The 23,075-nt window shown below is 47.1% G+C and overlaps 1 protein-coding gene across 2 annotated transcripts in view; it reads right to left on the reverse strand.

Annotated features, from left to right (window-relative positions):
• The window catches only part of CPSF1 (cleavage and polyadenylation specific factor 1), a 235,407-nt gene that overhangs the window by 92,324 nt on the left and 120,008 nt on the right, over positions 1–23,075 (reverse strand). For both annotated transcript variants that reach the window (XM_078686442.1, XM_078686443.1), the window contains exons 23-25: positions 22,789–22,995; positions 3,778–3,867; positions 1,768–1,914 (exon numbers count right to left, since the gene is read on the reverse strand). In XM_078686442.1, the coding sequence (XP_078542568.1) occupies positions 1,768–1,914; positions 3,778–3,867; positions 22,789–22,995 (444 nt within the window). The remainder of the gene's footprint in view (positions 1–1,767; positions 1,915–3,777; positions 3,868–22,788; positions 22,996–23,075) is intronic.

A 23,075-nucleotide genomic window follows, 5' to 3' on the forward strand; every position in this document is an offset into this window, starting at 1 on the left:
CACTGCAATAACTAAAACTATTTTATTAAACTGTTTTCAGCTTAGACCCCAGGACTGAATCTAGGAGCCAGTCCTGAAACTACCAAAGTAATCTACAAAGTAATCAAACTGTGTTTATATAAGAAAATTCATTGAGCTCAATGCTAAATTGTGTGTAGAATTGTGTTGCCTACTGCAACCCATGTACCTATTGTGTTTACAAAGTTTATTGCCTTTCTGCAAAGTACTCATCTGAGACCTCTCATATTGAGAACAGTATATTTTGATACCTGTTGGTTCTAGAAATGAAACAACAATATCTTGGAATCAGCTCCGTGGTGTTATCCGTCTTGAAGTTAATCATCTTCTCTTTCGCAAGCATCTTAAAACCCTCCTGTTTTCCTGAGCCCCTCCAGTCATGCAGTTCTGGGCATTGTCTTCAGCGCTGGGAGGCCTCTGGTAACCGTGTGCTTTATAAATGCATTATTCATATAAAAACAATTGGCCTGGAGTTCAGTCTTTGAGTGTGTGAAACCTTTTGCTGACTGAGTGTGCACAACAAATGCTTTACACTGTCCTCTGGTACTGCCTTACTGCTCGACCGAGCTACCACTTTAGAGAGTAAGGTCACATCTGGCTTTAACCTCTGTTATACCTCTGGGGTTTGTAGACTCTATGCACACTGTACCTTATTCTGGCCAGTATATATAGAGCCACTTTCTCACAGCAAGCAGGGACGGAGACAGCAGGGAGGCAGGGGTCTGCTGCAAAACAGAAAGCAAGCTGGGACGGAGGCAGGGGTCTGCTTCGAAACACGCTACAAGCAGAGAAAGAGGGAGCAGGCAGGCAGGGGTCTGCTGGGAAATATGCAGCTAGAAAGGACATTCATACGTACAGCAAAACAAATTGAATTAAAACTACAACATCAAGGGGAATCTACATTAATGCGTACGGCAAAACAAATGAAATCATCAATAAAAGCGGACTTGCAGAGATGCTCAAACACCGCGAGCCGTACACGTGCACATCGCCTGTCCTGGAGCGTGCACATCTCGTGTCCCCCTTTCCAAAAGAACATCGACAACAATAGATCTCGCCAAGGCGAGCAGCGCATGCGCTGCGTCACTAGGCGAGACCTAGAGATTAATGTGTCCTCATGTAACACAACTGGTGCTATGTAAAGCGCTCTGATACCCGATACCTTCGGGTCAAGTTTGCGCTATATAAAACTCTGTAAGATTAAAATAAAATAAAAAAGTATATTAAGAGTTCAGAAGACGCAAACATCTGCCTACTGGAAGAAAGGGTAAACAATGTAAGAACAGTTAGTCTTGGGCTATAGTTAAAAGGTGAGGGGCATAACTAACTATAAGAGATGCTGCTCTCATGGGGCAACAAATAGGGTGTATGGTGGTGGAGAGGTTCAGCTTCTGCGGCCAGGTTAAACTTTAGTTAGGGGATGTTGTGCAACAACCACCCTTAACACCCAATAAATAAATAAAATCAGCAAAAACTCACGTTTTGAGATGTACTATTACACAAAATGTAATTGAAGTGTCTCCTCTCTCTCACATTTAACACACACTAATATTTAATCCAGTCCCATCTGTAACAAGCAACATTACTCACCCTTTCAGTATACCCAAGAAAACACAACTTCTTTACCAGTGTGTTAAACATGCAACAAAACTCTTTGCTAACAGATTACCAGTATAGGTCAGAAACCCACTCTGACCTATAATGGGCTCATATTTGGCATGCTTTTTTACCAATACCCAGAACACTCACCCCTGAATACCCATGAATATCCTCGAAGTATCGGAAGCGCGCCACCCTTCCTCTTGCTGGAGCCGTCTCCTCTGTCGTCATGGCACTCTCAGCCTTCTTCTTCGATTGCTTGGTCTTCTTTTCCCGGAAATTAATGTTGTGAGGAACCTAGAAGCAGAAAGGATTGTGAATAATAGGCACAGGGCATCTTGGGAGGAACATACATAGGAGTGCCTCCACGTAAAAGATATGTAGCATTAGAAATATGCAACTGGCAATAGGGGAAATTAGTTATAACCTACTCTATTAGGTAACCATAAAGATCAAATCTCCCAGGGCCGGAGAGGAGGAGCAGTCCCAATTGTAACAGATACTAAAGACTCTTAAGGTTTGTCAAAGGGAGAAGAATAACACTTAAACTTTCTCTTGAACTGGAAAGTTAGAGTAGAAGGCTGCTGCTGGAATACTGTGAATCTTCTTGGATGACAAAATGTCCCTCACGGTTGGAGTTGCAGGGAAAAGCTCAATTTTGGTGCGTATCTAATGTTGTATTGTGGTGGCCATAACTTCACTACCAGCTAATTCAGAATGAAGGTCTTCTTAATGGAATCTATGGGCAACGTGACCAGTTTGCTCTCTGCTTGAATGCTTGGGAAGCCCGGTGAAGCCTCAGTCAGTCGCAAAACATTTACACTTTCATCCTCAATCATATAAATGACCAAATTTGCTTTTTTGAGGGAATTTCTGGAGGCTGAAGTAGGGGCTTCTCTTCACTCAGTCTAGTCAGTGGTTGTGGCATCTTTTAGAGCAAAATGAATCTCTCTCAATATCTCAATGTTGTTGCAAAACAATTGAGGAATGTTCTTGGGATGAAGTTAACAGAAACACTCAAACTACACAAATAAATAATCTTCATCCACGGGTTTGTCACGATTAAATAGGAATTGTTTGTTGTTCAGAAACAATTAGTAATAGCTAAAAAAGGAATCAAACATTTCACTAGCCCTGCTGCCCGGGACCAACTGCTGAGACTTGTCTCTAGGAGCTTTGAGTGCAAACGGTCCCTGGGAGAATGCCTTAATGCAGCCAGAGCATTAGACAGTAAGCTACAACTGGGGTTATCCTTAGAAGTGGTGGATACTGAGGAATAACAAAGAACTCTGTCAGGAATGACTTTCTGCTGGACAGGTGGTGGAAACTCTGAGGCTTGATGCTTCCGGGGGAAAATGATATCCAAACCTCTCTACCACTTGGACTACAACACACTTGTGTACTGGATCCATGTGCTTTGATACTACTAAATTTGCACTGTTAGACCGAGGATTGCCAACGTAACCTTAGGAAATAAATCAAGTATGTGAATTAAATAAAGAAGCGACAGTAACCATTTATAGGGATTTCTTTGGAAATCTGTTGTCAGGATTAACGATGTTTTTCTCAGCTCGTTGTCAAGTCCAAGACCATGGTCTCAGAGCACAGTTAGTCGAAAGGAGATGTTAGTTGGGAAAAAGTTCATATAGCAAAGAAAAGATTTCCACTGGGCTATAAGACAGACAATAAAAACACTATACTTTTTTCGACCAAGTAAAGCAACTAGAGCAATGTTTTAATAATGTACACGGTAACCAGGGAGTGAAGAACATTCATTTGCCACAATTGTAGCAAACGCCAAAATGCTACAGAAAAATCACATGGGCCACCATGAGCAACTCCTTACTGGTGACATTTAGAGGGACTGCAAGCAGTCGGCCTTCCTAATCTCAAAATGACTGCTGCTGGGAGGGAGGGAGGGGGGGGGGGGGGTAGAGGTAATTTATTTATTTATTGGATTTGTAAGGCGCTCAGCTACCCAAAAAGGGTTTCACGGCGCCATAGCGGACAGGGAGCAGAAACGTGAGGCAGTCAGATGGAATTATTGATCAAAAAGCCAGGCCTTAAGAGCTCTGCGAAATTGGATATAGTCAGTTTCTTTATGAATGTTAGAAGGCAGAGTATTCCAGAGGGAAGGGCCTAGGTAGGAAAAAGCCTTACCTTCTTGAATCGGACCTTCAGATTCCCCTGCCCAAGCTGGGAGTCGTGGGAGAATGCTTCGTACAGCAGGAGCTCCTGCTCAACGTGGACCTGGGAACAGAGCAAAGAGTGAGCACGATATAGCCACCCCAACTGCACCAAATATTTTGAGCATGCAGAATTCATAAACAAGTGTAAGTGTAATGAGATATACAGAGAGAAACAAAGTATTTTAATTCACCACTCACTGCACCGGAGGAACCCTCAGCTCAACAAAACAAGCTAGTTATTAACACAGTAAGAGGACACAAGGGGTGAAATAACAAATAACATGAGGGCACAGCATGGGCGACCCAGTCGCTCTGCCTGTGGGTTAAATGGACTAGAGATAGTGACAATAGATTCTACTCTAATAGTTCTCAGCTGTACGATTATGGTAGACTCTCTCCTATAAAAGAAGTTGAAGACTGCTTAACTGAGATCAACCAAAATGAGTGGCAGCAACAAAGTACCCTCCAAGTTTCAACAAAGGCCTTTAACGGTGGGACATGGAAATCTTGAGAAAAAAACTCTGTACATTCCGTCAAGGGGTCTTCTACTCACCCTTTGCTACAAGTGGATTTTATGTTTTCAATATTACCCAGGCATAATCCCAGCTAATTAACAATTTGGGCCTCACTGGAGCAAAAACCCCTTCTCTTTAAGAGGATAACTTATATCAAGGCAACTTCAATGGGTATAAATATTACCAAACTCAACCGTACACATTTTATAAACCTTAAAAGATTGCCATCCTGATCAGGACTCAAACCTGCAGCCAACACATCTCTGATTAGGCACCATACACTCCGAGCCATCTTACTGGTGCAGTGAGGAAAGTGCCATTGCATAATGAACTTCAACTGGGCAATGTGGAAGCTGGCATTGCAATATTTGATTACCTAAATATAGTCATTTTGTCATTTAATGATGTTATGTATAGAAGTTCAATATCTTCTGTATTGAGGTAGCTTTCAATCTCACCAAGGTGTGATTGATATTACACGTTCAATGCACACTGAAAGACACTTTTTGCTAACCATTTTCCTAAAAACCCTTGCCCTGGGAAGGGAGAAGGGAGGGGTGGTCAATTTTACTTTTAGTACAATCAAGTATATAAAATACCTAAAACAAATACATGAAATAAATAGATTCATACCAGAAAGTCACAAATGGACCTAAAAATTCCTCCTTTGTCAAAAAAGCCTATATATTGTCTTGGCAGAAGAGGCCTCTCTCCCTCTAAAACTCCAAGCAACTGGTCATTAAAACAAATAAGCTGTACTCGTCTTATCTGACTACATTTGCACACATTGATTACAAAGAGGTAAGGCCAATGTCTAAGATGAAAGGTGATGGGATGTTCACTGAATTTATATTAGCTTTCCCATCGATAATGTTTAAGGTTAAATAGTGGGAAAAATTAGATTGAAAATGTACCCTCCCTCACTTATTGCTTTTGAAGCGGTCACTGACCCTCATCTTGGGTTCAGAGACCATCTACTAACTTTTTAGACCCCAGATGATCAATCTATAAGACACAGAGCCTGCCTATCATCTCACCTAGGATTTACTAAGCAGTGGCATTTAGGACTAGCTGGTTCTGTAAGCTACCCTACCAGGATATGCCATTGCTAGATGGATACAGGCACTTGGAGAGGAGGGAGTTTACAGGGGCAGGTTGGCCTCGAACCGCTATCACCCTTGCCTATTGAAGGATGTGTGGTAGGGCACTTTACGATACGGTCCGACCGCACGCAGTTACTGGCAGGACTACTGGTGTATCACCCACCAGGTTCCAAATCACAGTTCTTAATAAGCTGGAATAAGGTGCTTGAACCCCTCATCACCAGCAATAATTGTATGATTTCAGGGGACTTTAACTTGTACCTGGAGAAAGAGGATAAGGATGCTGGTGTCTTTCTATACCTCAAGCATAGCTTTGGCTTTTCCCACGTGTTGCTCTGGCCACACAAAGCAGGCCGTACACTCAATGGTATTTTTTCCGAACAGGTAGATCTGGTGGTGGAAGAGTGTAGCCAGATTAGCTGGTCAGATCATTAGGCAGTGCTATTCAAAGTATCAAAGGAGCAGGCAGTTGAAAGGATCAGAGATAAAGCTATCAGTGTGAGGAAATGGAGCAAACTTTCTGGCAGGGAGTTTAGAGAGACCTTGATTAAATCACAGATGTTGCGCTAGATGAGTCTGAATCACTAGCGGTGAAATTCAATAAGTGACTTTTTTCTGCTATTGAAGAACTGTTCCTTTCTCAACCCAAATTAGATGGCAAGAAGAATACCTCAGCCCTGTGGTTTTGAGAAGGCCCGAAACATTTACAAAGGTAATGTCAGAGACAAGAATGCAGATGGACTCATGGACTCACTATGCTCTTTGATGATATGCTTAAGCATAGGAAATTAGTGAAACAAATACAAAGGTGCGATTAATGAGGCAAAAATTATTTTTCACAGAAACTATGGCTGGCCATTAACACACCGAAATAACTTTTTAAAGTGGCCACCAATCTCTCCTCCCCTCCCATTCCACAAGCTCTGGAAAACTCCAAAGTTATCTGTGATAGGGTAGCAGAGATCTTCAGAGAAAAGATTATGAAGTTCATGAGGATTTTGTACAGGAGGATAACTAGCTTAAAACTGCTCTGGAAGTCAACTCCGATGACGTGTCTGCCGATGCCTCTCTAGCAAAGTTTTCTCCTCTTCCAGCAGAATTTAAGCTCTTCTGACGCAAACCACGTAAAAAAATCGTGAATGAACAGCTATCCACCTTTTTAGAGACCCACAACCTCCTTCGCCACTCCCAGACAGGGTTCAGACCAGGACAGGGGACCGACACCGCCCTCCTGGCCGTGACAGAGGAGACTAGATCCATCTTGGACGCAGGGGGATCAGTGGCAGTGATCCTCCTGGACCTGAGCGCCGCCTTTGACACGGTGGACCCTACCATCCAAATAGCGCCATGAAACCGCTGGGTAAAAGCGCGCTGTACAAATGTTTTTAAATTCAAATTCAAATCCTCCTCCACCGTCTCCACAAAACTGGAATCACTGGGACCGCCCCGCCCTGGCTAAAGTTTTTAGAGCATAGGACCTTTCAAGTGGCCGATAGTCACGGTCATTCCAAAGCTCTTCCCCTTCAATGTGGGGTTCCCCAGGGATCGTCCCTGAGCCCCACACTTTTTAACGTTTACATGGCCCCCTTAGACGACATAGCCTCACCATTCGGCATAAAGGTGGTCATGTACGCCGACGACACCCAACTAGTCGTCTCCATCAATCAGTCCAACCAGTCCATGGAGAATCTGGTCTCCTGCCTGCAGAGCATATCCAAATGGATGGGCGACTCCAGACTAAAACTCAACGGTGAGAAATCGGAAATTATGCTCCTAGGTGACCCGCACAAACTCCCCAAGTCCCTTGCCTGGCCACCCAGCATGGGCTCCCCCCCTACACCAAAACATGAAATCAAGAGCTTAGGGTTCTGGCTCGACCAGGATCTTAGCTTCAGATCCCAAGCGAGAAAGACAGCCGGCACATGCTTTGGGCTCATGCGAACGGCCCGGAAGATCCTCCCTCTTATCCCCCCCCAGTCTAGAAAAATTCTTATCCAGGGCCTTATTATCTCTAGATTGGATTACGGAAACGCCCTGTACCTGGGCGCCCCAGTAGCTGTCATCAAAAAACTTCAGCACGCTCAGAATGCCGCAGCAAGACTCCTCAAGGGGACGAAACCCAGATGCTCGGCTAAACCCTCCCTCAAAGCTCTTCACTGGCTCCCCATTCAGGAGCGCATCGCCTTTAAAACCCTGTGCATCTCTCATAAGATCCTACAGGGTAAAGGCCCTCCCATACTAAAACCACTCATCAAACCCCACAAATCTTCTAGACAGCTTAGGTCAGACTCCCTTTTCCTTGCCAGCATCCCCAGAAAAAGAAGAGTGCGCACGGGTGGGCGCCGCTTCGCAGACGACGCCCCAAAGCTCTGGAATAGCCTCCCCCTCAGCATCCGTAAAGAAACCAACCTGCTGCCATTCCGCAGGCTATTGAAGACCTGGCTCTTCCCCCAATAATTCCCCCCTAGGAGCACTTCATGCTGATACTATAGCGCTGGGACGCCCTTGGGTAGCTACGCGCTCTACAAATCCAAAATCAAATCAAATCAAGGCTCTTCGGGTGACCCCTGCCCGACAAAGGTGCTGCAACTCGTGCTTTATAGTATTGGAGATTTCTTGGAGAAAGTTTACTCTCAAATGTTTGAGTCTGGCTCTTGCATGACCACAGGCAGCAGCTGGATGAAGGCGAACTGGCTTAAAATGCATGGTGAAAAAACTGGAATTGTGTTTTCTGAAGCAGAGAATTCCATCAGGTCAAACTTTTGGTGGCCTAAAACCTGTGGGACGCTCCCAGTGCCAGTCAACACTGGACAAAATCTGGGAGTAGTCTTTGATAATTCATTGACCTTTGATATACGGGTCAACAAAATGGTGAGCACTTGCTTTGGATTATCAAGACTCTAAAGAAAAGTATTTCCCTCTTACCCCAGGAGTTGAGGGTTGCAGTGATCTTATCGCTCATTACATCTTGTCTTCACTACTGCAATGCCCTCTACTTAAAAGTAAATCAATTTTCTTTAAACTACAGATGATTCAAAATAGAGCTGCTAGATTGGTTCTAGGCCTGCCAAAAGCCTGTTCTGTTAGGGAGGGCCTGGGGTCCCTCCACTGGCTACAAGTTTGAAAGAGAGTAATCTTTAAATCGATTCGATTCAAAATGATAGAATCACAAAAGTATACAGACCTTAGTTTAAAAAAGAAGAACATATTAACACCAATAGGTCGGGATAATTCATTCTACAATTTGTACATTTTAAAATCTAAAATAAAAAGGTTTCCAAAAGGAAGTTATACAAATATTACATATCATTTATCGATTAATCACACCCTATACCAGCGGTTCCCAAACTGTGCGCCGCGGCGCCCTGGTGCGCCGTTATGAGTTGCCAGGGGCGCCGCACGCACGATGAGGGAAAATAGTGTCTGGCCGTGTGCTGAGCAAGACTCTCTACCAGGGCCTGAATGCAACGAGCAATTGAAGGCTATTCTAGCCGCAGCGCGACATAAGGGGGTGTTAGAAATGCCGCCTGCACAATCCAGGAACATGGTTTTGCCCAGTAAGAGCGCACTGCCGCCATACATGCATACGTGCATACCTACGTGCTTTCCATCACAGACTTACATGCGCCGGCATACACAGCAGATTGTACAGAGTTACTGCTGCCCGCCGTGTTCTGCCGTGCCTCGTGGGGCCCTCTTCTCAAGTTACATAGGTAAGAGGACAGAATCACGGCTCACTCATGGTTAACTCATTTATGTTGCCAAGTCGAGTTTGAAAGTGATGACTGTTAAATAAATGTCTGTGCAATGGCCCACAGTCTTGTCGGAAAACAGGACAGCAGGACAGTTTTAAAACTTTTTCTGAGACTGGTACTACCCGTCCCTATTTCTTACACTTGGCTAGCCTAGAGACAGTCATTCTCCCCGCTCAAAGAGGGTGAAAGGAGTGTGTCCTCGCTGTTAACAGGCACGCACTGTGTCTTGTATGTACTGGAGCAGCCTGTGACCCAGAATTGAAGGACTCTAGCATCTCTAATTAATAAAAAAAGACAGGGAGCTACCAGAGAGGTTGTAAAGGCATGTTAGCAGAAAATGCGTTTTGCACGTAAACTGCTGAGTCAAAGAGGAAATTGTGTAGTTTGTTTTCATGAGTAGCTGCACTTATTGGCTGCAGGAAATGCAAGTTGCTTGGCACTTTTGGCACTACTAATGACAAGATGGTGGGAGAGATATAAGATGTGTGCGCCATGGAGTCGGTAAGTCTGCACTGGCGCCCAGCTCTCAGGGAGGCGCACATAAATGCTTCACTCTGTCGCCATCATCAGTAGTAGTTGAGCAGCACCTGCGCTGCAGCACAGACCACCATTTCAGCTACCCGTACGAGTGCTGGTGCTGTCCACAGCAGAGGAGATGTTCTGGTACTCAAACGAAACACATATGAAGTGCCGGTACTCATTACCAGTGAGTACCAACCCAATTAAAGAACTGTTGGCAATTCCAAATAGCAACTTGACAAGATGGGACGAATTAGAAACAGGACAATCTCATATTAGAGCTATAATGAGAGCTTGGGATTTCTTTAGCACATGTTTCAGTTTGTTGGGCAACATCCGTGCCATTAGCGGGAATTGAAATCCACAGCAAGACTGATATTATTCGCTGTTTGCCAAGTAGAGGGTAGATTTTTAGAGGCATAAAGTCATGGTTGCTCTTGGTTATCATGTTTCGAATTCCACCTGGGTGAGTTGATCAAAATCTGTACGGGATCTCATGATCGTGCCAGTGTCTCAGCTTGGAGCAGAGCACAGCTCCCACTGGGTTACGCTGCTGCATTCTGGCTCCAGTGCCAGTTTAAATATGCCAAGATTACATAAAGCATTCGGTCTCATTATACAATGGTATGCATTTACCAAAAGGTTGCTTCTTATGTTATTGAAATCAGCTTCAAATTGGCTCATCATTCTTTTTCCTCAACACATCATCATTCCCTGGGGCTGCAAGCAGAATTTGCAGAGAGATGCAGGAAGTTAAAATCTGAGAATAGCTCACATTTGTATTAAAACAGTGCTGTGCTAAAACTCTCTGACTGCAGCATGATTTGCCCCAAAACCATCTGCCCAGCTAACAGACTGAACTCTGAGTCACCTTAGTCGAGAAGATTACCACTGCAATTGCTCCTGTTTCTGACTTCTAGAATATGAGGATAACTTTGCAAAGGACTGTGGGCGTGCAGATCTACGGTAAAGGTTTAGAAGCCCAGGGAACGAGAATAGGGGAATACTGTGTGCTTTGTAAAAGGTATTTCTTTCTGGTGCACAAGGGGAAATGGCGTGTGGCAATCCAACACTCCATCGTTAGTCTCCCCTGGATAGTGTGTGTATCTTCTTGTGCTCTCGAAGCTTGGAATTCACAGGGACACAGGTGAGCTTGCAAGAGTTTATTTTACAATAAGCTGATTTATTAGAAACCGTTTCAAATTTATACGGGCCTCGGTCTTCCATTGGTTTGATTATAGTCTGTGCAAGGGCACCAAGGAAAGAAATTCAGAAGATACAAAGAATCAAACATTGAGAGTCTGTCTGAACTTAAATAAATCATACTACATTACTCTCTCAATGTATTGCTTATTCCTGATGTGCAATTGTAATCATTTTCCATAACATTGTGCAACCTAATGTAAAGCGCTCTGATACCTACGGGTCTAGCCAGCGCTACATATGTAATGTTTGTATCAATGAATATCTGCTATTCTTGTTCATTGTCTCTGTGCTTGTGTCTTACTATGCTTGGATATAACATGTAACTTGTGAGTCAATTGATCCTCATGTAAAGCGCTCTGATATCCTTCGGGATCTTTTTCACGCTATATAAAACTTTATAAATAAAAAATAAAATATATCAGTTCCCTCCGTACCCAATGGACATGAATACAGAGCAATCCAGAGATGTGGATGTGGAGAGTAATGAATATTTTTTAATTAGGGCTCTTGTATTGCAGGATATAATGCACAATTAGGCTGGCTCTACGCCTGGAAGCAACTGGCAGAAGCCCAGGCCTGCATCCACTACTACTGTACTAGCCTCTCATGCCACTTGTTCTTCTGCTACCCTGCTGTCTTGCCATGTGACTTGCTCCGTTAAGATGTACTGGACGGTGTGCAAAGTGACTTTCTCTCCCACCATCAAGCAGACTTGGCATGTGACAGGCTCGCCACATGAACTTACTTTGTGCCTGACTGTAACCCAGACCTTCTTGTCTGCCCTGCAAACAGAATTAGCTTGGTCCCCCTTATTCACCTTCCAACTCACCTTGGCCAAGTCCTTCTTGCTTGTCATGCAATCGGCCTCAGTCTCAGTCCAACTGGCATGCCATGCATATCTTAAACTGGCCACCACTGACCTGGGATGTAACGAATAGTTTTCTTACCTGTCGGTGTAGTTTTGCAGCTTGAAGATCTTTCTGGATTCACTATGCTGTGCATTATTCCGCGGTCTTGTGGTTGGGTCCGGATTCGTAGTCTTTTCTTTGTTTTTTTTTTTTTTTTTTTCTCTTTGCCCAGGTGGGCGTCGGCGTCACACCCCCTTTGGGTGTATTTCCGGTGACGTCGGCATGCTTCCTGCGGAAGCTCCCACTCTTGGGCGCCATCTTCGGGTTCTTTTTTTCCGTGTTTCTTTCGTTTCCGAAGTAATGGCAATGTTCATCTTAGTTTGTATTTACCGCTTTGTACTTTCAAAGTCTATTCTTTAGTTAACCACCTCTTCTCTCTCCAGCCTCATCTTTCTGGCGGAGGTGGGTGGGTTCGCTAGTGAATCCAGAAAGATCTTCAAGCTGCAAAACTACACCGACAGGTAAGAAAACTATTCGTTTTGCAGCGTGAATCTTTCTGGATTCACTATGCTGTGCATAGATTTTGTAGCGGTTTCTCATCTCTGTGGCGGCTGGGTGGAAGATGAGCGTTGGGTGTTGAATATGTGCCGTAGCACCTTCTGTCCCACTTGAGCTTCCTTGTTCATTTGTATGTCCACACAGTAGTGCTTCGTGAACGTGTGCACCGAAGCCCATGTTGCCGCCAGGCATATGTCCTCTATGGGTGTGTTAGCCAGGAAGGCTATTGTAGCGCCCTTCTTCCTGGTGGAGTGGGCACGCGTCCCCTCAGCCAGTTCCTGTCCTGCCCGTTTGTGGCAGAGTTGGATTGTTTGTGCGATCCATCGTGCAATGGCCCTTTTGGTTACTGCTTTGCCCATGAAGCTGTTTGCGAAGGACACAAAAAACTGTTTCGTTTTCCTGTGCCCCTTTGTCCTTTCAATGTAGTGCATGACTGCCCTTCTGGCGTCCAGGGTGTGCAGAGCTCTCTCTGCGCTGGTTGTGGGTTTTTGGAAAAAACTCGGTATCTGTATCGACTGGTTCATGTGAAAATTGGATACCACCTTCGGCATGAAGTGTGGGTCAGTCCTCATCACAACTCTATCGTTGTGTATTTGTATGTATGGTTCTTGTAGCGTCAGCGCTTGAAGCTCGCTTACTCTGCGTAAGGACGTTATCGCAACCAGGAAGGCTGTTTTCATAGTTAGCATCTTTAGGGAGGCCTTGTGAAGTGGTTCAAAGGGCTCTTTCATGAGTTCCGTTAGGACTGTGTTCAAGTTCCATGCAGGTGGCGGCACCCGCTTGGGTGGTGCGATCCTTTTCGCTCCTTCTAGGAATCTCTTCACCACCTGTGATGTGAAGAAGTTCCTGCACGTTTCTCCCCTTGTGTAGGCTACTATCGCTGCCAAGTGAACTCTTAACGAGGATGAGCTAAGGTTCTTCTCCAGTAAGTGCGTCAGGTACCTTAGCACTGTGGAGTCCCTCTTCATCTTATTGTGGAGTCTTTCCTGTCTGCACCATATTGTGAATCTTTTCCATTTCGCAACGTAGCACTTTCGAGTGCTGGGCCTTCGTGCCTCCCGAAGTACCCTCAGGGTGCTTTCTGGTAGTCTCAAATGTGCGAACTCTATGTCCTCAGGAGCCACGCTACTAGGCTCATGCTCTCTGGCTCTGGATGCAGTACCTCTCCGTTCTGCATGGACAGTAGATCTTTCCTCCTGCTGAATCTGTGGGGTGCACACTGTGTCATCTCCATGATCTGCGAGTACCAGGTCTGCCTCGCCCACTGCGGTGCGACCAGTATCAGTGTCATGTTGCTCGCTCTGCATTTGCTCAGTACTCTGTGCATCAGTGGTATCGGGGGAAAGGCGTAGGCAAATGTCCTTGACCAATCTATCCATAGGGCATTCCCCAGTGTCCCCTCCTCGGGCTGCCTGGATGCGAAGTTTTGGCATTTTGCATTCTGGCGTGTGGCAAACAGGTCCACCGATGGTGTCCCCCACCTGTCGAACAGGTATCTTGTCTCCTGAGCATTGAGCTCCCACTCGTGGGATGCCGATGTCTGCCTGCTGAGCCAATCGGCTTGTATGTTGTCCTTCCCTGGTAGGTGTATGGCTAGCAGGTCTATCTTGAGAGGGATGGCCCATCTCCATATCTCCTGCGCCAGCGTTGAAAGCGGTGCGGACTGTGTGCCCCCCTGCTTGTTGATGTAGAACATCGCAGTGGTGTTGTCTGTTTGTATCAATACCTTGTGCTTGTACAGTCTTGTTTGAAAGGCCTTCAGTGCAAGGAAGATTGTCTTCAATTCTAAGTAATTGATGTGCTTTGTGGCATCCGTCGGTGTCCACAGTCCCCTCACCTTGAGCTCCTCCATGTGAGCGCCCCATCCCTTCAGGGATGCGTCTGTGGTGATGGTCACTGTTGGCGTTGGGGGCGTTAGAGGCTTTCCCCTTGCTATGTTCTCCATGGTCCACCATGTCATCTCCTTCTGCACTGCGTGCGTTACAACCACTAGATCCTCCCAACTGCCTGTAGCTTGTGACCATTGCTCCTGTAGCCATTCTTGAATGGGTCTCATGTGGAGTCGTACATTCGGTACCAGGTGGATGCATGATGCCATCATCCCCATGATCTTGCTCGCCGTCCTCACTGTCCGAGCTTGTCCCTTCCGGTAGAGGCGAGTTTCCTTCACCAGCGCCCTCGCCCTCTTCTCGCTGGGGAACACCTTGCCCTGTAAGGTGTTGATCTGTGCTCCCAGGAAGATCTTCACTTGTTCCGGCTCCATTGATGATTTCTTCCAATGGATGGAGAACCCCAGGTTTATGAGCGTGCTGGTCACTGTATGTGCGTGCAGCTTGCATTTCTGGTATGAGTTTGCTTTCACCAGCCAGTCGTCCAGGTAAGGGTATACATGTATCCCCTGCCTTCTTAGGTGCGCCGCGACTGCTGCGAGGCACTTTGTGAAAACTCTTGGTGCCGATTTTAGACCGAAGGCCAGTGTCGTGAACTGGTAGTGGCTTTCTCCGACGGTGAACCTGAGCATGTGCTTGTGCTTCCTGTTCATTGGGATGTGCAGGTATGCGTCTTTGAGGTCTATAGTGACCATGAAGTCCCCGGTCTGCAACTGTGGGAGCACCTCTTGCAGGGAGGTCATTTTGAATTTTTGCGTTCTTATGAATCGGTTCACGAACCGTAAATCGAGAATGGGCCTCATTGTCTCGTCTACTTTTGGTACCAGGAAGTATGTTGAGTATACTCCTGTGTTTCTTTCTTTGAAGGGTACCCTTTCTATGGCCTGCTTCCGCAGGAGTTCTTTTGCTTCTTCCTGAAGGCACTGCAGCTGCTTGCTTGCTAGCGGCTTTCTTCTTGGTTTTCTGCTTGTTGGTCTCGCCTCCAACTCTATGCAGTATCCGAATTGGATAATGTTGAGGATCCATTTGTCTGATGTGATTCCTCTCCACTCCTGGAGGTGGAATCTTAATCTCCCTCCCACTGGTGTCCTGTGGTCGTGGGTGTCTAGTTTGTCTTGACCCATCTGTACGTGCTGCCCCCTGGGATCTTTTTTGTGGGTGGGCACACGGGTTTTTTCGAAGTCACTTGGAGGTGGGCTGCTGGCCCCCTCTTCTATTTTGTCCTCGTCCATTTCTCCCTCGAAAGGACTGGCCTCTTTGTTGGTACTGCCAGGGCTGTTTCTGATGGCCCTGCTGACCCTGCGAGTCTGCCTGGTGCGTTTGCTGGAAAGCCTGGTGTGAAGTACCTGGCTGGTTTCCGCCTCTTCCGCCGGGCCTCCGTGACGGGGTGCCCCTCTTGTTCCCTCTGAACTGCAATGCTCCCATGGATCTTGCTGTTTCGTTATCCTTCTTAAGTTGGCTGAGTTGCTCATCAACTGTTTGTCCGAAAAGCGTACTGCCGTTGAACGGGGTGTTCAGGATGCTGTGTTGCACCTCCGGTTTGAAACCGGATATCCTGAGCCAGGCGTGTCTCCTTTCCGTGACGCCCATCATCATGAGCCTGCTGGCCGTGTCTGCCCCATCCAGAGCCGTCTTAAGGCAAGAATTTGCAGCATTCTTCCCCTCTTCAATTAGCTTTTCGGCTTTCTGCTTGGCATCCTGGGGCAAGTCCTTCACCAACTGTCCCAGTCCCTCCATGATTTGGTACATGTGTCTGTTCACCAGGGCGTTGGAATTAGCCATGCGCCAGTGGGTCGCGGCATTCCGTTCGATCCTTCTGCCCACCAGATCCATCCTTTTGCTCTCTTTATCCGGTGGCGGGCCCGAGGTAGTGGGTACGTTAGCCCTCCTCCTTGCTGTGGCCGTGATAATGGAGTCTGCGGAGACCGTGCCCTGAATGTAGGCCGGGTCCTTTGCGGCATGCTTGTACTTCTTCTCAGTTCTGGGAGTCACTGCCTTGCATGTTGCGGGCTCCCTGAAAGCTTCCTTCCCCTGAGCCAAGACGCTCTCGAGCATCGGGAGGAACTGGCTCCTCGTTTGTGTTGGGAGCAATGTTTCCAGAAGAAAGTCTGCTTTCTGCTTCTCTTCGTCGAGCTTGAGCTTGAAAGCTGCTGCGGCAGATTGTATCACCGCGTTGTAGGCCCCGATGTCGTCCGGCGGCGAGGGCCTCGAGGGGTAGGTGTCGACCACCTCCTCCGGGCTGTCGGTCTCGACATCGATGTAATCCACATCCTGAAGGTCATAGGGCGCCGACTCTGTGTCTGTCCTGCCCTCATCTTCCTCCCCATAGCTGTAGCTCTCGTGGGGATTCTCGTACTCCTCCTGGTCGTCGAACACCTCGACGTCCCGGTCTTGCTCGGTGACTTCGGCGACCTCCTCTTCTTCCTCCTCGACCGCCTCCAGCACTGGTGGCTTGGTCTTCTGAGGGATCGTGAAGGCCTTCATCCTTGCGTCGAAATCTTTTTTCCGCTGCATGAAGTTCTCCATTTCTGCCTCGAGGCGCCTTCTTTTCTTTTCCATCTCGGCCGCGTGTTCCGCGTCGGATGGTTCCGCCGGTCTCTTCGACGGATGGCTCGTCGCCGTGCCTCTCGGAGTCGAAGTTTTCGACGTCGAACCGGATATCGGGTCTCTGGTCGTCGTCGACAGTTTCGGGTCTTTCTCCCTCGTCGATCGATCCTTTTCGGGGACGATTTTCGACGTCTTCTGCTGATCAGCAGCTCTCGGCGCCGGGGACTCCTTCTCTGAGGATCCGCTGGGCCTGGGAGTAGTCGCGGACGCCGCCTTTTTTGGCGTCGGCGCTTTCGGGGTCTTGCCCTCGATTTTTCGAGACTCAGAGTCTCTCGGGTTCTTGGGGGCCGAAGAGTCTCCTACCTTGTCAGAAGTCTTCGTGTAATCGGTCTCTACGACCGTGTAGCAGTCGTCTTCGGCGGCAGCGTTGTCTTCTTCCTCGGAGGACATCCCCAGCTCGTAGAGCGACGGGGTCGGGGCCTTCCCCTGCAGGGTGGCGTGTGCTACCCTCTGCCTCTCTCTCACACGAAGGGTCTTCGGGGTGAAGGCGGAACAGGCGTTGCAGTCTCCGCTTTCGTGGTCCACCGGTAGGCAAAGGTTGCATACCGGGTGCTGGTCTTTCTGCGCGTACTTGTGGTGGCAGTTCCGGCAGAACTTGAACGGCGTGTTGTCCATCCTCGAGCGTCCAGGGCCTCTCTGGTCGCGTGTTCGTCGACGTTCGTCGAAGATCTGGATGGAAAACGCCTTATCTTTGCTTGTCTTTCGTCGGTGAAGTCCCCTGGAGTCTTCAGATGACTTCTCCTCGTCTTTTCTGTATTTTCTTTCTTCTTTCTCCAAAAATGTCTGGAGCCCAAACGGGAACGATCCAGACCCGACCGCGGAAAAAAAGAATCTGAAGATGGCGCCCAAGAGTGGGAGCTTCCGCAGGAAGCATGCCGACGTCACCGGAAATACACCCAAAGGGGGTGTGACGCCGACGCCCACCTGGGCAAAGAGAAAAAAAAAAAAAAAAAACCAAAGAAAAGACTACGAATCCGGACCCAACCACAAGACCGCGGAATAATGCACAGCATAGTGAATCCAGAAAGATTCACGCTGCAAAACTGGGTCTACCACCTCCACCTTGTGCGACTGACTCTACCTCATCCATACCAACATGCTACAAAACTGCCTCTTGCCTGTCCATTCTTCCTGCCATGAGACTGGCTCTACCCCTGCCCCACAGAGCTGGCTGGATCTTACGCAGCCCTGTCTTCTGCCATTCATCTCGTTCTGCCCCCAACCTTACTGTCCTGCTCTGCCTCAACCCCTGTGACCTGGAGTGTGCCTACTAGCTCTGCCAATGCTTGTTGACCTGGCCCCACTGACAGTATATTACTTGCTGTTCACCAGCCCTCGCAGTCTGCCATCCAACTGACTGCCCCACCCCTACTGTACTAACTTTACTAGGCGACTGACTCTGCCCATACACAGTGACATGGCATGCGACTGTCACTGCATCACCCGGCATACTGGCATAGACCCATCTTTGTAGTAACTTGACCTGACCTGTTTTGGCCTGCCAGGGAACCTTTAACGATCATAAAATGCTCCAAAACATGACTTCCTCTGCTTGTCATCAATTGGAAAATCCAAAAGCGAACTCACAGAAATATTCAGCGTTGCCAGCTGAATAAAAAAATTAGTGCTCTCTATTTTCTAGTCTTCCCTTGAAAATTATTATGATATTATTACTGATTTTACCCTGTTTCCAAATTAAGAAAGTACATATTCGACAACAATTTGAAAAATGAAATAAAGTCAACAGGTGATTGTATCGTTTCTCACTTAACGAGTTCTTATTGAACAACTGTTATATTTTAATTTTGTTACAAATATGATTATAATACATTCATCGCATCCCAATTAATTTCAGGAAGACAACTGGAAGTACTCCCGTGGTCGGGCTTACATCCCCCCACCGGTAAAAAAATGGTGGGGAGCCACGGCCAACTGCCAATTAGGTCAAGGGAGCCACAGGTCAAAAAAGTTTGGGAACCACTGCTTTAGATGGGCGGGGGCTTCTCTGTCTAGGTGGTTGGCCAGCTACTTTCACTAATGTGCTGATTTGACTAACCGCAGCGATTTGAGGCCTTTTGGTTAAATGCACTCTGTAGGAAGCAGGGTTTGTATATAATAGTACTACTAGGTGGTAATACCATGCACAGAGGTTCCCCAAAAGTGAACAGGGCTCAAAGTAAAACACAAAGTCTTTTATTAGTGGTAGTGTGGGCGAGCCGCCTTAAGTGTAACATAGAGGAGTGTAAGACATTTATTGCACAACTGTGATAAATAATGGACACAAGAATCAAGAAGGAAATCTAGACTAATTTTAGAAAATCACTTTGTGTTTTATTTTTAAACCAAGCTCTTCGCAATATAATAAATATGTTTTAAAATAAAAATACTGTTCATTTTGAAAAATCTGCATTATTTTCAGGCCAGTTCAATGTTATCCTATGGGGAAATCAGTTTTGCAGTTAATCAGGTAAATGCAGAACTTACAGTTTCAGTCTTCGGGACCAAAGGCCAGCCATGGGCAAGGAGTAGGTAAGTACCACCACCAGTGGCACACGGCGGCCGGGAGCAGAGGTCAAAATCGAAGTTTGTTTCAATGGAGACTGGGGGGGTGGGAGGGGGGGAGGGAGAGGGGTGGCACGGCACACAAGCAGCACCAAACATACACCACCAGCGGCACAGGGCTGACCGGGTGCAAACAGCATCAGACGCCCAATGCAATCCCATGGAGTTTCTTCTTTTTGAAAACAGCCAGCAGGCGTCAAACCTGGGGGTCCAGGCAGAACATCAGCAACACCTTAGGTAAGCTGCGTTGTTGGGGGTCTCAGGGGCACCGCTGGTCGTGCTCACCAAAGTCAATGGACTGCGGGTGCAGGGGTGCCTTGAGACAACGGAAATCTTACCAGGCCGGTTGCAGTGGGAGGGACCCCTCCGATTCATTCTGCAGGCGCCGTCAGGGTGGGCGGGAGAGGTCAGCACAAACTGGGCAGTGATTCAGACTCAGGCCGTGGGCGTCGCGGGCAGTCAACACAAGTCGCAGATCCGCCTGGATCTGGAGTCTCTGTTGTTGGTTTCTTCTGGACAGGTCCGCTCTCCATGGGAGATTGGAGTCTTTGTTGAAGGCAGCAGTGCTCCCAGGGGTTTCAAAGGTTGCTTGCTGGTCGCAGGCCCGTCAAAACGAGAGACAGGCCAGTAGGACAGGGTCCAAGTCAGTCGTCATCTTTAGTATTCTCTGCAAAGTTGTCTACTTTCTTCATTGGTCATCGCAGATCTAGCTTCCAGTTCTGGGGGAGCCACTTAAATACTACATTAAGGGGTATTGTAGGGGAGCGGCAGGTAGGGCCAATGGGCGCCTTACCTGGGGTAACTACAACCTCTATTATGCCACCCTCTTGTGGGAGTGGGCATAGACATTGCCCTAATTGGAAGGGTCTCCCCATCTTCAAGATAGTGGGGACTGAAAGATGTGCTTCACCTCGCCTCTCCCACCTTAGGGGTGGAGTTGGTAGAGGTGATCACACCTCCTATTCTCCCAAGTGTTCCCGCTCGTTTTCTCGCCCAAAGTGGACAGCAGAGGCTGGGGGTCGAATTACAAAGGCGGCAGGCCTTTGAAGCTTCCCTCTTCAAGCACTGGCCCATCCTGGGGGAAGACACCTCTACCCAGGATGTGCATTGTTTCTGGTCCCAGAGAGCAGGGGCTCTCTACCCAGGTGTCCAGAAATAGGTCTGGAGGTGGGTGGCTGCCTAAAGCCAGTCAATCCCTGTACCAGGGTCGGTAGGTTTTCAGGGGGCACCTCCAAGGTGCCCTCCGAGTACCTGTTTTTATAAATCTCACACTGGCATCAGTGTGGGTTAATTACAAGGAGCTAGGATCAGTGACGCCATTTTGGTGCAGTGGAACTCAGGTTGTCAAGTTTCCAGCCCCTGCACTCTCTACAACTTCCCTGGGACTTACAATATCAAGGAATATACCCTAATCCTCTAGGGGCATATCGGCTCATGCTCATATGCTCAAACCTGTGATATAGTGCACCCTGCCTCAGGGCTCGTAAGGCCAGCTAGAGGGGTGACTTAACTATATCTTAGGCAGTGCTAGCTGGCACGGCACACAAGCAGTGTGCCATGTCAACCTGGTCACTTTTTCACCTCACGGGGACAGGTCAGATGCAGAGGGGGGGGGGGGGGGGGGGTACTGAAAAAGAACCTAATTTTCTCACTATCTTATTACCTCTTGTGTTAGTTACCAATGGTCATATGATCTTGTCCCTCCAAGATTGTTACGGTAGAACATTGAAGTTGTGTTTTCATTCTGGATCTGTACTGTTTTCCCTTCGCCACGTATGTTTGGTCACCGCAGATTTTTCACAATGGAAGAGGTGTGGCGCCGCGGCCAGGGCGACTGACGCTGGAATCTGGGGACCACGGTTCGATCCCCGGCTCCGGCGGCAGGTCAGCCCAGCACCATGTGACTCTGGGCAATAGCTCGCTTAATCTTCCCGACGGCCCCCCAGCGCCTAGAGACCCTTACGGGTGATTGTGCGCTTTACAAATGTGGACTTTACTTTACAATTTGCTAGACCCTATATTTTTTGCTGGCTATTGAACTCTGTGCATTTTGCCCCTGCTAGCCCGTGGTAAAGTGCCTCTACTAACCTAAAAAGTATTCCAAGAAGTAATGTGTTCAGTAATCTACAAAGTAACTGAAAAGTAATTTTGACTGTTGACTTACCTTAAAATCAACCAACTGCATTTGAACCTGCATTCAACTGTATTTCACTGCTTAAATTTTGTCAATTATTATTTCACTTACATGCACAAGGCCTGGCTTGGTCTGAGTTCAGTCTTTGTGTGTGCAACATAATTTCTTGCTTGAGGGTGTACAACAAATGCTTAACGCTACCCTCTGATTAAGCCTTATTGTTCACCCACACTACCACAAATAGATAGTAAGGTATTATCTACTTTTACCTCTGCCTACCTTAGGGGTTCCACTGGACTCTTTGCACACTATACCTCGCTTTGGTATAGTATATACAGAGTCAGCTTCCTACAAGGACTAGGACAAACGTTTCCTGGGCTAAGGATTCAGGTTATCACCTAGCCCAAGCTTTACCACAATAGCAAATCTGGTTCAGTGTAGGACATCGCGGAAAAGTCGTCCAGGCTTATGGGGCCCTCTTCGGCTATAGCTTCCGATCTTGTCCCGCTGGATAAATCTGAACTTCAAATCAGTAAGTGCGAACACAGAAATATTCACCAGGCAAAGTGGCCAAAAGTATCCAGCCAGAGAGGGACCTTCCTTAGGTGAGAAATTCTGAATCTCTCACTCTGAGCGTTCCTGCCAAAAGTGCATGGCTTCAGCAGGACCTTGTCTGATGGCTATCTGACCTTGTGGAGCCCTTTTTGACCACACCTGGCTGGCTTGTCCCACTGAAGATTATGAACTTCCACTTTAGAGACTGAGTCCGAAGGTACAACTTCTGAGCAGGCTGAACCTGGTTTCTGTAGCCAATCCGCAGTCCATGTCATTTGGCCTCAAACCACACCTATGACGACCAGATGACCGCAGTTTTTTCTGGTACAGTTTTTTTTAACTAAACTTTCTTATCTCTGCTTCCCCTTATTTGAATTTTTCATTTTGGTGCAATTTTATTTGTTAAAATGTAATCTATTTCCTTTTAATTGGTATATTACTTTTCTTGTGTTGTGACTATTACTGTTCAGGTACCGCATAGTTACTTTACACATTGTCTCCAAGTGACGCCCGTCAGCTCTGTGCCACAACCATTAGGGTTAGAGCTCAGGATAATTTAGTGGCTGTGATGGTTCATCCTGGCAACGGTTGTGATGATTCTTTGAAGTGGGAAGTCACTAACCCCAAAATGATAATCCACTTTCATACCGAGTAAAAAAAAAAAAAAAAAATCAGGAAATTCATTTGAAATCTTGGACAGGAATGCAATATTGTAAGGAGGCCCAACTTACCAGAAGATACGGCCGAGTCTGACGGTTGCCCAGCGCCACCAGAAGCACCTCTTTCACTAGCGGCATCTCCCCCTGCCGCATAACTTCCTCCTTCTTGCTGTCACCCTGTGCAGAAGCTTTTCCAAACGAACTGTCCACAAGCACCCTCTGACCCATGGGGAAGTTCTTCACTAGAAAGACCAAGCGCCATTCGGGCAACTGATAGATCTGGCGCATACATGAAAATGAAAGGAAAATACTTAGACAAAATACAGGACATTTAATGATTTACAAAACAACCCAAATTT

Source organism: Lissotriton helveticus, chromosome 4_1 (assembly GCF_964261635.1).
Source record: "Lissotriton helveticus chromosome 4_1, aLisHel1.1, whole genome shotgun sequence".
In the NCBI taxonomy this organism is placed as follows: Eukaryota; Metazoa; Chordata; class Amphibia; order Caudata; family Salamandridae; genus Lissotriton; species Lissotriton helveticus.